The sequence below is a fragment of the Haliaeetus leucocephalus genome, unplaced genomic scaffold (assembly GCF_000737465.1).
Source record: "Haliaeetus leucocephalus isolate CR32 unplaced genomic scaffold, Haliaeetus_leucocephalus-4.0 Scaffold696, whole genome shotgun sequence".
Lineage (NCBI taxonomy): Eukaryota > Metazoa > Chordata > Aves > Accipitriformes > Accipitridae > Haliaeetus > Haliaeetus leucocephalus.
This window is the reverse complement of record NW_010973132.1, coordinates 4,743,618-4,759,252: the sequence shown is the minus strand read 5'-3', so window position 1 is coordinate 4,759,252 and position 15,635 is coordinate 4,743,618. Positions and strand designations below refer to the sequence as shown.

Below are 15,635 nucleotides of genomic sequence, written 5' to 3'. Positions count from 1 at the left end.
TGATTATGGAGCCAGCACTCATCAAGGGACTTGGGCGACAGTGCCAGAAGCCGAGGAGTGGTTTACATGTCCATGATACCTTTGCTCCCCTCTGCTCCTCTACAGAAACAGGGACCTCACAGAAATGACAGTGGGCAGGGCAATAAAATGAATTCAAATCATCCAGGCAGCCAAACCCCTTGTTTGAGAACCACTTGATTTGGTCAGAGTTTGTCCTTTAAATACATCTTCCAGGCAGTTTCCTGGGCTAAGATGAGGCAGGAAAATCAGAGAAGGTGGTGTAAGAAATAATGTGCGGAGCAACTTTGTGGAGAGGAAGGTGGAAGGTGAAATGCAGCTTATTCCCCCAGGCTCAGAGGCCTGGTGGAAATCTGGCTGGCAGTAATCATAATGAACCTACATGTGGAGCTGGTGCCACATGGCTATCTGTCTCCTGGGGTTCCTCAGCATTTCTTCCCAGTGGCTCCTCTCTGTGCCTGTGACATGTAAGCCCAGGCTGCACTTGCCCAGCACGTGGCTTTGCCCAGCACCATCCTGGCTCAGCATTTCCAGCTCCACGCTGGAGGCACGCAGGAGCTCATGAGGCACCTCAAACATGATCATCTCATTCCACACGGGGTTGATCTTGTGTTTTGCGCGTTTGGTCTGCTTCTTCTTCAGCTTCAAGGACTGATGCCTCAGTGTCACCTTGACAGAAACATCTGTATAGGAAGTGGAGAGAGACACCATATTGATGAGCATGCAACAAAATGAATGCAAGATAATTTTAACTGGTGACATCAGATCGAGAGAGAGAACATAAGAAACATTGACCTTGGTTTTCACTTTTTAGAATTCTTCAAATCTCCTTGGCTTCCTAAGCCAAACATCTATTTTTTTCTGCCAAACACCACCCTTCCAGCTCTCTTTCTAGATTTGCTTAATAGCAGAAACAACAGTCTCTGCTTGCTTGCTGTTCTACTCACCATTGCCAAGTAGATCTTTCAGCTGCTTGGAATGGAGATTTTTAGCCTTAATAATCACCACCAGCAGGCGGTTAGCTGCTGGCAAGTAGCTGATAGAGAGCAGAACCTCCCCATGGCCTGTAGACGGCTCCTGCAAATGGAGACACAGGAAGGGTTAATTTTTTATACAATCTTGGCCATAACATCAAGAAAACTATATAGTACAAGTTGATGGGTGGAAGGTCGTGGACTGACCAAGTTGTCTGCCTGTCTTTGTACAGGAGATCTTTCCAGTTATACTGGATGAGAATAAACCTGGCAAAGATGTCTGAGAGTGCTCCTCCACCCATGAGGCCCCGATCACTTGCTTTCTTTTGTTGCTGGAAAGTAACTGTTTCCTAACATCTACTTTTAGGGGAATATTTAGTCAGAAGACAAGGATCTGGGGCTGAACTACATGCAAGCAGTCAGGTACTCCTTTTTTGAGAGATTAACTGGCTGCCCTTTATTTATGTCCCCTACTTCCCTTACTGCTTTTCATAATTCACCCTTCATTTCAGCAGCTCTTTTTGTCAGGAGGCTCTGACCAGACGTGGACCCCGGTCCACACTGCCCAGCAGGACTGTAGGGCTCCCTGGGAAAGCGTAGGCAATCCCGGGGTCTGTGCCACACTGCCAGACCCTAGAGCTGAAGTTGGACCTTCTCTGATACCCTTACTTGGTATGGGAAAAAAACCCAGCCAACCTGAAATCCTCCATGAGCTCAGCACCGTACTTTTCCTTCCCGGCCTGTGAGCTGCTCTCCCCTTTTTTTTTTTATTTTTTTTTTTATTTTTTTTCTTTCTTCCCATTAGTGATTGGTGTCTTAGCCTCCTGACCTTGCTCCCCCCTGGGAGAGCAGAGCCGTTTCGTCCTGGAAGGAGAGAAAGCCCACGCTGGTGTGCACAGAGCTGCCAGCCTGTGGCGAGGGGCAAAAGGGGAGCAGTTATTCTCTCGGTGAGTAGGAGCTTGTGACAGAAATCTGGTTTAGAGTGAGGTTAATGACCCAGAAGAGTCCCAGAAAGCCAATGTCAACTCAATAGACTCCCTTTGGACTCTTTAGCATGATCTACACGCTTTAGGACAGACAGCCCTTCTCGAGGCCATTTCTGTGCTCTGCACTCTGGCTTCTAAAAGTGAGCCATAAATATTTCAAATTAAGTTTTCACCCGGTTACTTGCAACAGGCAAGGACAGGCCCCTGTATGCTCCGCATGAGCTGATTGACTCTCCAGAAAACAAGGCTGTCATCGCTGTCTGGTTTGAATGACTTATTTGTCGTGCACAAATCAGGTGGGAGGCCATTAGCAAGGAAGCCTGAAATTCAATCCCAAATCAGCCCAAGTAAATCTTTTTTTCATGCACTCAGGTAGCAAATGGGTATATGTCCACTACAAAAGAATAGGTCTTTGTGCATGGAGGGACAAATAAAAATACCACCTCAAAATACAAAACCACCGTTTAGGCAAGCCATAAGCTGCTTTTGTTTATTTATCCCCTCTACATCTCACCAGGTGCCACTCCATAGCTCTGGGCTAGGATTTGGTTCCTGTAGCTCCGGGCACAGATAGATACAGTGGAGATTGGGGGGTAGGGGGTGGCAGGGCTCGGTAAACGTGCACACACGCACGCACACAAACAGTCCACACGTCACATCTTGTGCTTATGGCTTTCTAGCTCCTAAAATTTTGATCAAGTTTTTGACCAGCCTGTATCCACATGAAACCAAAACCTGCAATGGTTAGTCTCTGCTGGAGTTTTGTGTGAAGAGACCAACCCAGAGGTTCTTTTCCTTCGCCCTCCTTCTGGGTTTTGGGTTTTTTTTCCTTTTTCCTATTAAATCCATAACCTGCACATATAGCCTTGCAAATTCACACAACCACCAAAGCTTCAGCTTCCTTTCTGTGCAATAAGGATAAAAAGCATCAGGGGGTCATCAATGAATTATGTGTGCAGGGCACTGTGAAATCACAAAAGGGAAGGTGCTATGCCAGTAACCACTATCATCACTGTCATTAGCAAAGCACTGGGAGGGAAGGAAGACGAGATAAGGATATCAGTCTGCAGTATCTACACTTTGCATTGCTCACAGCAGTCCGTGAATTCCTGAATACTAATTACATTACCTGGTTCGCTGTAAGCTCCCCTTTGAGCTCCTTCCCTTGTATGGGGGAGAATTACTGGGAAGGTAGGAATGAAATTTCTGCAGCTCATGGCTTTTCAAGGAAATGTCAGACTTTAAACAAAGCCCAATAACTTTGTTCCTGGATGGATGCTGTCAAAAATAGCTCCTCTTTTTTTGATCAGCTCTTCCTCACTCCCTCCCGCTTTGGTTCTCGATGAATGATTCAGGATCTGTATATAAGCTATCTGTGCAATGGTTGGCTCTCTCAGGTCCCAGATGACGCAAATTCAGCTTTCACTGCACATCCTCAGCTCAAACTGGGGCACTGTTCAGCAGTACTGTTAGCGTTAACCTTGTGCTGTCAGCCTGGAGAAGAAATGAATGCTGCCCTGTTTCTACGTATAGTTGTGAAGCTGGACCAAGGCAGAGTCCCCAGTATGTCAGGACTCCATCAGGTGTACTTCAGTGACGACTGACCATTACTGTGAACAGGCTGTTCCTTGGATATTGCTTACAAAGCAGATACTACAGTAGATTAAGGGGGTAGGGGGGCTCCATCTATCTCAGTTTAGGAATTTAAATCATAATATTGGAATAATTTTTTTTGGACATCTCTTTTCACAGCAGCAGACTGCGGAACTCATTTCAATTTACAGCTATTAGGCAAATATTTAGCCTTGTGCTTGAAGTTTATTAAACTGATTCAGACCACCCATTTGTTTCTGCTGCCTCTCGCTCTGCCAGAGTTTTTCTAGAGTGGCCAGCTCTATTAGCATTCAAGTGGCAATCACATAAATTAGCATTATTGGAAATCAGAAATACTAACTCTGTACGCTGAGTCTGTGGCCAACTCAGTGGAGAGCCCTAACCCCTGATGGTGACAGGCAATAATTTATTTCAGCATGCTCAGAGGCAATGCTGGTGTTGTTTTGCATTGCTAACCCCATACTGTACCAGAGTACAACAGGTACCTGTTTGTAGTAATGTACTAGTAGCAACAATAAGAGCACCCTGCTGCCATGTTGTTAAGTGTATTGCTGCTGCTAGAAGAATAATCAAGTTCATGGTAGTGAAAGGGCTCCTGAGAAAATGTGCAAGAAGGTAGCACGCATGAAGCATCCCCTGTACCTACTTCAAGTACTGTAGGAATCCTTCCCTCCATTCCCCCTGTCTGTGCAGCTGGGAAGGTGTGGATACGGAAGGAAAGGGAGCTTTTGACATGTAAGAAAACCAACACAATGCAATGAGTGATGATGGACAAAGCAGAATGAAGAGCACTGCTGGCCTGATCCCAGTAAGGATAAGTGGCCTTCAGTCAAACTCCAGAGTCCCTCCATCCTGCTCTGTATTTCAGCTCTGTTATTTCAGCTCTTGCCACCGTGGTCCTGCATCGCTAATTCACAGAAACTCATGTCACTTTGTCTAGACATAGGCTTTGAATTACAGATATCGGTGCCAGATTGTCATGAAATTGAGAGAGGAGGAGAGGGAGTTTTGACGCAACTGAGAGGAGCTGTAGGTGGCAGGCCTGGGTTGATGGGCCTTTGATTGCTTTCCAAAATGGTTAGCTACAGACCAACACAGAGCAGTGCCGAGTGACCTCTGCAGTCACACATCACCCCTCTAAACCTGGCTCCAAACAAATAAAGCCACCCACTGACATGCAGCCATCTTGGAAGAGGGCATCTTTTGTCCCAGCAATTAATCATTAGGGTTTCTGGACTACTGACACGGACCGAGTCCATACCTTCTCTGGGGTCTTTAACCTTTCCCACTGGGCCATCCCAAAGGACTCCTCTGTGTTAGCAAGGCTCAGTTTGAGTTCCCCCACAATGCTGTGTCTGGAGAACTTGTCACAGTTTCTCAGGGTGAGAGTCAGTGTCCCCTCTGGCATCTCCTCCTCTGTTAATGGGAATCGCAGGACCTGCTCCCAGAGGGTGTGAAGCACCTTCTTCTTCAGCTCTGTCTGGGCCTCAGCAACACCGGACTTGCTCACCAGTGTGCCCAGTATGTAGCAATGGCAGCCACCGTCTTGGTCCCCGCTCATTCTGCCATGCATAGCTGGAAAAGAAAGACTGATTGTAAGGACCTCCCATAAAAGACAGTCCTGAAATATCTGTGGCTAAATTGCTTATTTCTCGAGAGCCATAAAATAAATCAGCTGCGTAGACATTGACCCTTGTTCCTGCTTGCACGGGGCAGACTGAGCTGTGAGCCCATGCCGCGGTGTTTTCCTCATGCTGCACAACATCCTTGTCCTTCTGCCACTGCAGAAGGATTCTGTTAGTGTTTGAGAACAACAGCTGAGTTCAAGGAAACGTGCTCTGTTGAAAGATGCAGAGCAGCGATGGGGTGGGACAGAGCATGGCACAGGGATGGGCAGCTCTCATTTACTTTTATTTTGGCACACAAAGACAGCTTCTTACAAAGGCTTTAAAAGCAGAAGGGTCAGTCACAGACATCGGAGATGGGAGAGACCTCCCTCTTGGCACACATCCACCCTTGCAGGCCAGTGTGGGATACGTCTAAGGGTTATTACATTCTGCTTGTCCAACCTCTGGTAAATGACTCCTTCAGAAGCCATCCCACAACCCAAAAGATCTGTGTCAAGAGACATTCATCCCTAATTTTCTATCCTTTTTATGTTGGAAAGCCTAGAACGAGAATGGCATTTCACACTCCTCTTCAGTCGCACCAACTTGACAGAACTGCGCTGCCCTCTCCGCAGCGAGAGGAGCACACCTTCCTCCGAGGGGCTCGTGAAACAGCACGGCTTTTTGGGCAAAACCGAAGTCATCGCTGCAAGCCAGCCCGAGGACAGCCGCTCCCGAGCTACCAGGTCCCACGGTTCACAGGGGTCTCCTGGCTTCTCGGGGGAGCAGAGCTGGGGACCAGAGCCGAATCCTGCCTGGCTGGACCCAGGCGTGCAGGAGAGCCGGGGTGACAGCCAGCAGGAACGGGTGACCTCCGCGGAGGCGAGCTGTGGCAATTCTCTCCTCAGAAGGTATGATTTGATTAGGTTTCCGCAGAGATCTGCACCGTGCATGAATTATTCAGTCAGCTTATTTTACTTTCCCAGAGGAACAGATGATGCTCCAGCCCTGAGCAGAGAAGCTGTTACAGTTGTCAGTTCCTGCTTCAGAGAGTGATGCAGAACCTGGCCAGGCGCAGCCAGAGGGACCTTTCTCAGTGGCCTATGAGATAAGTCTGGTATCTCCAGCTCAGCCTTTGACTTGACTTGAGGAAGACGCAGAAGGGAGTGGGTCAAGTTGAAGAATGAAAGTTTTCAAGAGGAAGGAGATGATAGCAACCCCCTGCCCCCTGCCCCCAAAGGAAAAAATGAAAAGAAGAGGTTGCTTTGTACCATGTTTGGGACTGGAGGAGCCCATCCTGGTTCCTGACTTCTGCTTCTGAGCCGTGCAAACAATTGTTCCCAAGCCATGCCCTGCACGCTCACTTCAAGCAGTGACATTGCTGGGTATTTCTATTCTGCAAGCCCAGAACCGGTGAAATGTCCCGTGGTCCTGGGGACACGTGTTGATTTTAAGGTAGGAGGGGCACCCTCTATAAAATCAAGAGGTGTCTTGTACCCTCCAGATGGAGAATGACCGGTGGAAAATCTCTGCCCCTTACCTTCCAGAAGGGCCACACGCAGCTCAGCTTTTTCTTGGTCATACACAAGGGAGTAGCGCAGCTCAGGGGCCTGGTTACAGCTGGCTGCCCTCTCGGGGTTCAAGTGCTCCGTGACACACACGTCCTTTACTACACCTGCAACTGAAATAACCCCTTTAGCAAGCAGGTCTTCACCTTCCAAGGAGAACAAAGCCACCCTGCCGTGACTCAACTTTTCTAAAGGTCTTACTATTCCTGCACCTTCTATGCAGGAATATAATTTATGTTTCTTCTCCCTCCACCATCATATCTCCTTTTTGCTCTGTTTTCTCACACTTTCAGCTCTTCCTACAAGCCTTCTGCTCCCCACCACCTTGTGCTCTAAGATCGCTCACACACTTGCTCTTTTACCTTGTGCCTAGGCCAAGGTGTCTAAACTACACTCACGACTTGTTATATTGTTTTGTATTGTTTTTAACTCACATTGGTGAATTAAATCTGGTGTTCTTTGGAATAAGAACATGAGCCTGCTTTTCACCTGCCGTGCAATTCTGCATCAGTTCAGACCTCTCTAAATGGTTTTTAATTTTAACAATATGGTCTTTGTCATGCAGAAGACATGTATTTCCATAGTGCTTGACCAGGTTGAAGATAATGAGCTTGGGAAGCTGTGAGGCAGTTTCTCCACATGTGATTTGGAAGTTGAATACATATTTCCTACTGAAATAAAGCAAGTTGCAAGACTAAAAGGGAAGTCACAGCTTTTTGTCATCAGAAGGTCAGTTTTTTTGTCAACTGCAAGGTCAGTTCTGATTCACACAGAAAACAGTAGTGGGACCAGTCCTCCTAAAAATCCTAGCCACAGTCCAGACCAGTTCAATGTGGCACCGAAAGGAGAACGCAACAATTCTTGCTTTATTTCAGCAGCACTTGAGCTATGAAATCAGGCACAGCAGGAAGCAAACTTGCTTGTGCCATTAGCAGTGCAGAGAGGCTTTTACATCAACACACTTATATAATGCTTTAGCCTACATGCAGCCATCATCCTTCAGCCTCTCCACCCTATAATCTTCTCCCTGACACCTAAGGATGTGGCTCAGACAGTCTCGTCCTCCAATGCAGCTGCTTCCCATGGTACTTTCTTTTCCATACTCACAAGTCTCAGGATGGAGGGGTGAATGTAGCAATTGTCCTCCCAGAAGGACAAAAATGTAATCTCAAGTGATTTTAAAAAACTAAAAAGAGTTTTCTTTTAAAAAAAATCATGACAGATAGCATTGTGTCTCTGGCAAATCTTCAGGAAGGTTTTATTAATGTGGTAACCATAAGAGTCAATTATCCTGTTAAAAGACAGCTAGGAAGGTAAAAATCAGTATGGAAGCAACCCAGACATGCTGCCAGATGTACATAATTAACATTGCATTTTCTCTCCGACTCCAGGAATCTTATGTTCCAGGCTTTGGCATGTTACCCTTTGGGCTGGCTGGAAAACAAGAATTCTGTTTGGCAAAAATGTCTGAGGTGTCAGCCTTTGGTTTCACTGCACATTACAGCAAACCAGGACCATCTCACCAAACTGGTGGAAAAAACAGCAGCAGAGAAAATAAAGTAGAAGCTTGAACCCCTGCTGCTGATGTCCCTGACAAGGACAGTGGCTGGACAGCTAGCACTTTTCCTGGAAGAGATACTCTGCCTGGTTTTGGCCAGATATTTCACCCATACTCTGGCAACTGCTCTCAGTAAAACTACACTAAATACATGCTTTTCTACAAAATGTCTGCTTCCAGTGAGCCACATTCTTCAACACAAAAGTTGTTTAGATAGAAAAAATTTACAACCAGACACAACTACAACTTTGTTATCTGAATGTCCTGATGAGCTCCATAACTACTTTCTATTAAACACATTCATTGAAGACAGAACTCACAGTGCTCATGATAAGAGAGTGAAAAGCACCCCACGTCTTCATTTTCACATTTGTTTAACTACAATTACATTATGCTCAGAGGTATTACAGACCTACACCTAGAAAAGCAATTGTTAGTCTGAAGACCAAATGCTCCTACCGTTTTGAGGGAGAACAAACAGCTCTTCGTTGACTTGTATCTTCATCCTGTTCTCATCCAAACCAGTATGTTTTCCAGTAGCTGGTTCTTCAGTTGTCTTCAGGGAGTACTGTGTGTAGTTAACAATTTCAGGTGAAGTTACGACTGGTTTGGGGCCATAAATGTTGGGAAACTTCAGGAGTGCTCGAGGCTGTACTGGCTCTGCAGTTTTCTTAACGTTGAACTGAAAATTAAAACCTTGTTGATTACTTTGCACTAGTTAGACTAATTCTTATGATTCTCTCATTGTTAAATAAGCTGAGACAAGGAGAGAAAAGATGGTGCCTCTGGTCATTCTTACTGTCATTGTTTCTTGGGTTGTAGAAACCACTGCCTGTATGTCCAGAGATTTTCTTGCCATACACCCTTCTACTTGGTGTATGTCTTTTCAGATTTACTCCTCTACAGATGTTTGGTTGCAATGAGAAAAAGATATGTTCTTATTGTTTGATTATTCCTCTGTTCCTGTACAAGTTAATCCTTCTTTCATAAATCTGTATTTTCTCTTAGCACAGAAATCAACCATGAAGTTCATTTTGCTATGATTGAGGTATGATATTTTTTACCCTGATCTGTGAAGTCAAATCCAAGGTTAAGAGGCTATAGCCACCCACAGATTTCAGTACATTTCACGTGGGTGTGTAGTAAGCATTAGAAAGGCAAAGGCACGGATCATACTGTCACTTGGAGCAAGTACGACCATGCTGTAAAAAGGCAAAGGAGAACTGGTTCCACAAATGATCCTTGCAATGGCATACCAAGAGTAGTTGATCTAGTGGTCACCTCAGCCTCTTGGACTATCTCTTGACTCTGTGGACCAGAGCTCCACCTGACCCTCAGACACACATTTCCCCTTTATTATACTGGGATTGAAATCTGGATTTATGTCTGTTCTTAACATTTCAATTCCCTGCTGAATCATGAACATGCAATTGAGCAGAAGAACCTGAAAGATGGTGTAATGCTCAGGCAGCCCAAGCAAAGGTTGTCACAAAGGCATTACTGTTCTCCCAAAACAATGAAAAATATTTTAGTGGAATATAACGGTCCTCTTTTCCTTATGTCCCTCCAAAAATCCTGTCTGCTCACAACTGAAATCATTCCTGATTCATTTATATTTGGATTCATCAACAGGAAAGAACAAAAGCTGACTAGCAAATGACCCTGACCCTTGCAACAGATTTTATTAATGTTTCCAAAACAGGAAAGACAAAAAGCAGAAGTAGAACTGCCATTTTGGTTGATTATTGTGCAGTGGGATTCTCTCCAACCCCGCTGCCTGCCAACCTATTCTGTGTCAAGTTTAGATCGAGGGTGAGCCAGAAAATGTTCGTAATTGTAATTAAAGTTTTTGATTAGTCTCATTGTTTCCTATTAATAATGAATGTAGATGATGCCCTGAAGCACTTGTCTGTGTTGGGACTTTGTGGTCCCAGTTCACATGTCCTGAGGGAGCATACCTATTCCTCAGAAACAGAGCTGAAGAAAGAGAGCAGTCTTGGACTTTAGCTTTTTAGTCATACTCTGCTTATGGAGATCACAGCACTATGGTTACATGCACTTGGCAGTGGTAAAGAACTAATTAGGTCAGTGACTGTGTCTTCTCAAGGCAGCCAGTGCATCAGTGTTTAGGAAGTCCACGATGGAAAACAGCATTTTGTCTTGTCTAATTTTAGGGGCTTTGAAAGACAAGTGGGTTGAGAAAGAAAGACGTCACTGAGTGCAGTCCCCACCTAGCATCCAGCTGAGTTTGGATATTATGTAAGTCATTCGGTGCAGGTCTGTAGGTGAGATCCCTCTTTTAGAGACGTGAGCCTCATCAGTCCTAAAATACATAGGAAATTCAAAGCTACTCATCCAAACCTTAAATGCCGTTGTCCATTCTTCTAAAATTAAAGCAGATCAACCGAGCAAAATATGTTAGGAATCACTAGACAACAGCTTAAAAAAAAAAAAAAACAGGTTGCTTTTGTTCTGCAAAGGCATTACTTCTAACAGGTATACAGTGGTCAGTCTCTGCTGTTCTTTCTCTCCCGAAGCCTCTGTATAAGGCTGTTGTCCTACCAGTCACTGACCATCACACCAGAGCGGTATGCCTGCACTGCTGTGTGCTGCTGGCACATGAAGCGTTTTGGGATCCTTCGGGATGAAAAACACCGTACAAATGTGAGGTATTGTTAGTACAATCTTTTCTTCCACTTGCTAAAAGCCAGACATTTAGTCAGGAAATCCATCAGCACACAGCACCTAAGAGCTCCACTGGGTCTAAATATTCTCTTGTCTGTCTGCTCTGCAGAATTTGAGATGAGAGACATATGCAAGCACAGTGGGACTAGCCCACCCCCTCTTCCAACTGCATCTGCCTCTGTTTATTATTTTTGCTGCCAGCTCTGTTCCCAAGCGCTGTCTGCTAATCTAGGGATGTAGCAGTGCCCTATGGAAGTTCCCTTTGGAAATCAGCAGTAGTATCTTAAATAAAGAGATGAGCAAAAGAGTTCAGATAGCTCTGCGTAAAATGTGTGAAAGCAAAGAAACCAAAAGTAGCAAGGAGGCTGCAACTGACCCTTCTGGGTCCCTGCCCGCAGCCACTCAAACAGTGCACCAGATTGTTGCCATTGCTGGATGTGTTCAGGAGTCTTCGTTCTGCACGCTTTGATGAGACTTTGCAAATTTTAATTGTTCTGTAGATGTATCTTTGTGTTTGAACTCTTCCTCCTCACGTATGCAGGGCATGTCCATGGGGAGCCTCTGTCTATGGCAAATACAAGCATCACTGTCATGGGAGACACGCCAAGCGAATAAAATGCAGTCTTGCTTCATCTTTCTTTTGTTATCTCTGTTTATCAGAATCAGTGGCCCTGACAGGCTTCAATAATTAAGTATGTCAAGCACTGACTAGGACATACAGTGTACTAATGTAGTCGGAAAAAAGTCCCGACAGGACAATTTATAAACATAGACACAGATGATAAAAGCTTAGAACTCAATTTGAAATTCATTCCTTCAAGGTATGCAGACTGATTCTGAACCAGTGACAGCATAGGAGAATGCATGTTGCTGGCAAGAAAACTATTTTAATTGGAAAGAATTGTTAAACATACGGAATATGCAAACTAAGAACGTTTTGCACTTTCTGTGACAGAATGTTCATTCGGCTGCTATTATTTGGCCAGATTTCTTTAAAAAAACCCCACAACCCAGTAACATTAGAAATCATACTTCTAATTAGAAAGTCTACAATGCTAAGAGAATACAATCACTCAGGTAATAGTGATACACTGGGTGCAGGTTGAATAATTTCATCCTCTGCTGGGCAAATGCTGGATTAAGTTATAGCAAAACTTGACGAATGTAGAAATATTGTGAGGACCATAACCTAATAGCTGCTGGGTACTGGAGGCTTAACTGGACTTTATGGTGACTTGGTGCTTATTTCAGTCCTGCGAGCAGGATGACACCCTGGAGGACAAGCTCCAGGACAGATTAACACTTTCCCAAGATGTTTCCCAAAAGGCTGTATAAAAGAAAAATGTCCAGTCCAAGGATGGAGTTAAAGTAAAGATTTGAGAGGTTTCTGAGCTAGAAGATTACAACAATAAAAAGTCTCTTGTAGAAAGAGACTGATGGTAAAGTTATCTGTGGGTAGTGTTGTTCCAGACAACAGCTAGAAAAAATGCTATGCAAAGTGATGTGACTGTCAAAGTTACACATTTCTCATTCATTTTAACAGTAAACTTGCAAAATCTCAGCATTGTTGTATATCCTTATACACAGGAGTTTGCAAATCCCTTGTATGGGTTAGAAAAGACAAGAAAGGAGCCTGGAAAGGACATGACAAAACTATCAAACAGAATAGCAGGTGAAATTCATCCTAGGAAAATGCAAACAGCTCATGCTCATGGATGAATTCTTAGAATTAGCAGCAATCTCTTGAGAAGTCCAAAGCTCAGTGCAGATGTTCATCCACGGTCAGTGGAGCCATCCTCCCACCCCTCAGCTACGAGAAGCTCTGGTAATGTGATTCTGTGTATCTGCACCGGATCTTACAATACAATTAGTAGATTTGGTCATCTTTCCTCAGAACAAACTGCAACAGGAGCGTGAGGGTGCCAGGGCTCTTTTCTACTAAGAGCCGAAGAGCGGTAGCCAGAAAGAGACTGAATATGTAATTACAAACATTAGAGAGAAGTTTAATTAGGACTCCTGCTACACTCTTTAAGAATACAAAAATAATAGGCAGCTCAGATAATTAAAAGGCAAATAAAGACTGTTACACAATGGATCACTGGCCTTTGGAATTGGCTGCTATGGCATAGCATTTGGTTGAATGGGTAGATGAAAGTGAAAAGAATGTAGGCACATACAAACATCAAGAGCAACAGCCAACAGGTAATACTTTCAGAGACTGACCAGTGCCATAGCTCATGCTAAAGACCATAGTCAACCAAGGAAATCAGTCAAACATTTCCCTTTGAAGGAGAGCTTCCCATTAATAAGTATATTAGAAGGGTCCTATAGTAGCCCTTGTTTTCTCTCGCACTGAGCTCAGGAGTAAATCAGGGTTTTCAGATTCTAACAAGAAAGAAAGACCACACAGGGATGCCTGACATTATCCATACTCCACATTGCTCTTATAGTAAGTGAAAAAGCAATTCACAGTGTGATGAGATTGTCCAGTCATCACACTCCAGATTCTCACTTGCATTTTATCATAATTTCAATGCCTTGTTTTAACATCACACACAATTAATACCTTCAGTTAGAGGGGCAGAGGGAGGAGGAGGGATGGTTTTCACAAGAAGCCAGCTGTTGACCGGGAACTATCCCGCAGGAACCGTAAGATATTGTGAATAGAGTTAGAGAAATAGCTGCTGTAGGAGATCCCAGCAGGAGTCATCTCCTCTCTACAGTGCTGCATGCCACCTGGCAAAGTCCAGTCTTCTCTCCTCAGGACATGATTTCCCTTGTGATCTAGCTTGACAGCTAAGCAGCATTTCCAGTCCTCGTCCCCTGTGTTTGCCATTAGCAGCTTTCTCTTTGGCAATGTGGCAGCTGTCTCCTGCTCCGGTAATTCTGTGGGTCACCCAGCCCATCTCTCTTTTTCCCTCACTCCTCCTCCCATTAACATGTTGTTACATCCTGAACACAGTAAGCAGATAAATAGACAGCATAAATCACATGCTGAGTAGCCTAACAGAGAAGTTGCATTCCCACCCTCTGCCTTTAAAGAAAAAATCACAGAGTAAATTAGAGACTGTGTCTTACTTGCTGGGCTGGTTGAAGCACACTGGGCTTAGCATTTTCCGTGTCCTCCTCTTGGTCCTTTTCTGAGAGTCCTTTCCCAGATTGCTTGCATTTGCAGAAGCAGGTGAGACCGCAGAGGGCAAGGATGCTAGTTGCAGTCCCTAAGGTAGCCCCCAGGGCTATAATTGGGGCAGATAAAACCATTGTCCTGCGCTGTACAGGCACAAAAAGCACAGAAATCCTGTGACTCCTTCTCCTCCCTGGGAGAGCAGCTCTCACACATCCACTCCGATTTCTAGCCTGGCTTCATTCTCCTTGGAAGTCTGAAAACAATTCTCTTGTGCAGCAAAGAAAAGGGACCAATCTAGAGACAGAGATAAATCATCCCACCTTTGCTAGGCAACAAGGCTACCTTTCTATCCTGATGATGGAGTTTCTGCTCCAGGTCAGGTAGAGGAAATAGTGATTGTGGTGCCTGCAATCTCCATATAGCTGCAAACAGGCAGTTTTCATTGAAGCCTGTTCTCCAGCTCCACTGGGAAAAGTCTGATGTGTGATAGAGAGGAAAGACGTCAGCAGAAGGGGCTGGGCCTTGCTAGCTAACTCACAGAAAGTGCATCCAAATGTTTGATCAGCCTTCTAGCAATATTTCTGAGGGCTAGCTTGCTCATTTGCTCAAGAGGTTGAATTTTTCTGTCTTAAGGCAAAGGTAGTGATTGCCAAAAGGTGCTGGCCTGAGAAGCCCTGTTATGATAGCATTGCACGATAGCACTATAAAAAAAGTAAAGCCTGCGTGTCAGCCAGGCAAAACTTTCTCATTCTTCAGAGGCTGGAGAGCAAACACATGCAAGAATTAAACACCGTCCCACACCTCACCGGCTTCCCCTCAAAGCACAGGGTCTGAGCCTTTTGGAGCAACTTTCTGTAGAATCAATGCAGAGCAGCGCTTCTATTTAAAAAGACAGCAGAAAATCCTATCAAACAAACCACACTGGTGCATATGTTGCTTCCGCTGGAGAGGATGAGAGAGCAAACAACATATGCTAGGTATTAGTCATCCTGCTTACTACACCGGTGTCAGGTGGTGGGCTGGGGAGCACAGTAGAAGAACCTACATGAATAAACCTGAAAGGGCTACATGTCCGTCTCAGTTTTCTCTTGAGGTGATGGAGTGATTAACTTTCTCTGACTCATTTATTTTCGCCTTATTCCTCAGCCTGCCTAACTTGCCGAAGAGGAGAATAAATGCTGTCTTTCCATGTGTTTCTTGTGACATGTGCAACCATTTTCTGGGTACTTCACAAGGAGTACCTAGTGACCAGAAGACAATTATAATTCTGGGTCATTATATATCTGGGCCAGAGTGGAACGAGTAAGCAAAAAGCAAAATATTCCTTATAAGGCTCTGGAAAAAATACGCAGTTCTACTGGGAGTTTCTTTGTCTTTCTCTTTTGGAATACAGTTGATGCCTGTGGGTCAGGAAAAAAATGAACTATGTGCACAGAAATATTTAGAAAATCAGGTTTTTTGATCTTTCTGCAGCCCAGGTTTTGCCATGGATTTTTCT

At 44.7% G+C, this 15,635-nt stretch overlaps 1 protein-coding gene across 1 annotated transcript; it reads right to left on the bottom strand.

The window, feature by feature from the left end:
- Positions 1-268: 268 nt before the first annotated feature.
- Positions 269-14,583, bottom strand: SYT13 (synaptotagmin XIII). The gene is made up of 6 exons (XM_010580164.1): positions 14,089-14,583; positions 8,785-9,007; positions 6,740-6,874; positions 4,854-5,167; positions 966-1,095; positions 269-701 (listed from the first exon to the last, which is right to left on the bottom strand). The coding sequence occupies exons 1-6, from the start codon at positions 14,269-14,271 to the stop codon at positions 397-399; spliced, it is 1,290 nt and encodes a 429-aa protein (XP_010578466.1). The 5' UTR covers positions 14,272-14,583; the 3' UTR covers positions 269-396.
- Between the last annotated feature and the right edge of the window lie 1,052 nt (positions 14,584-15,635).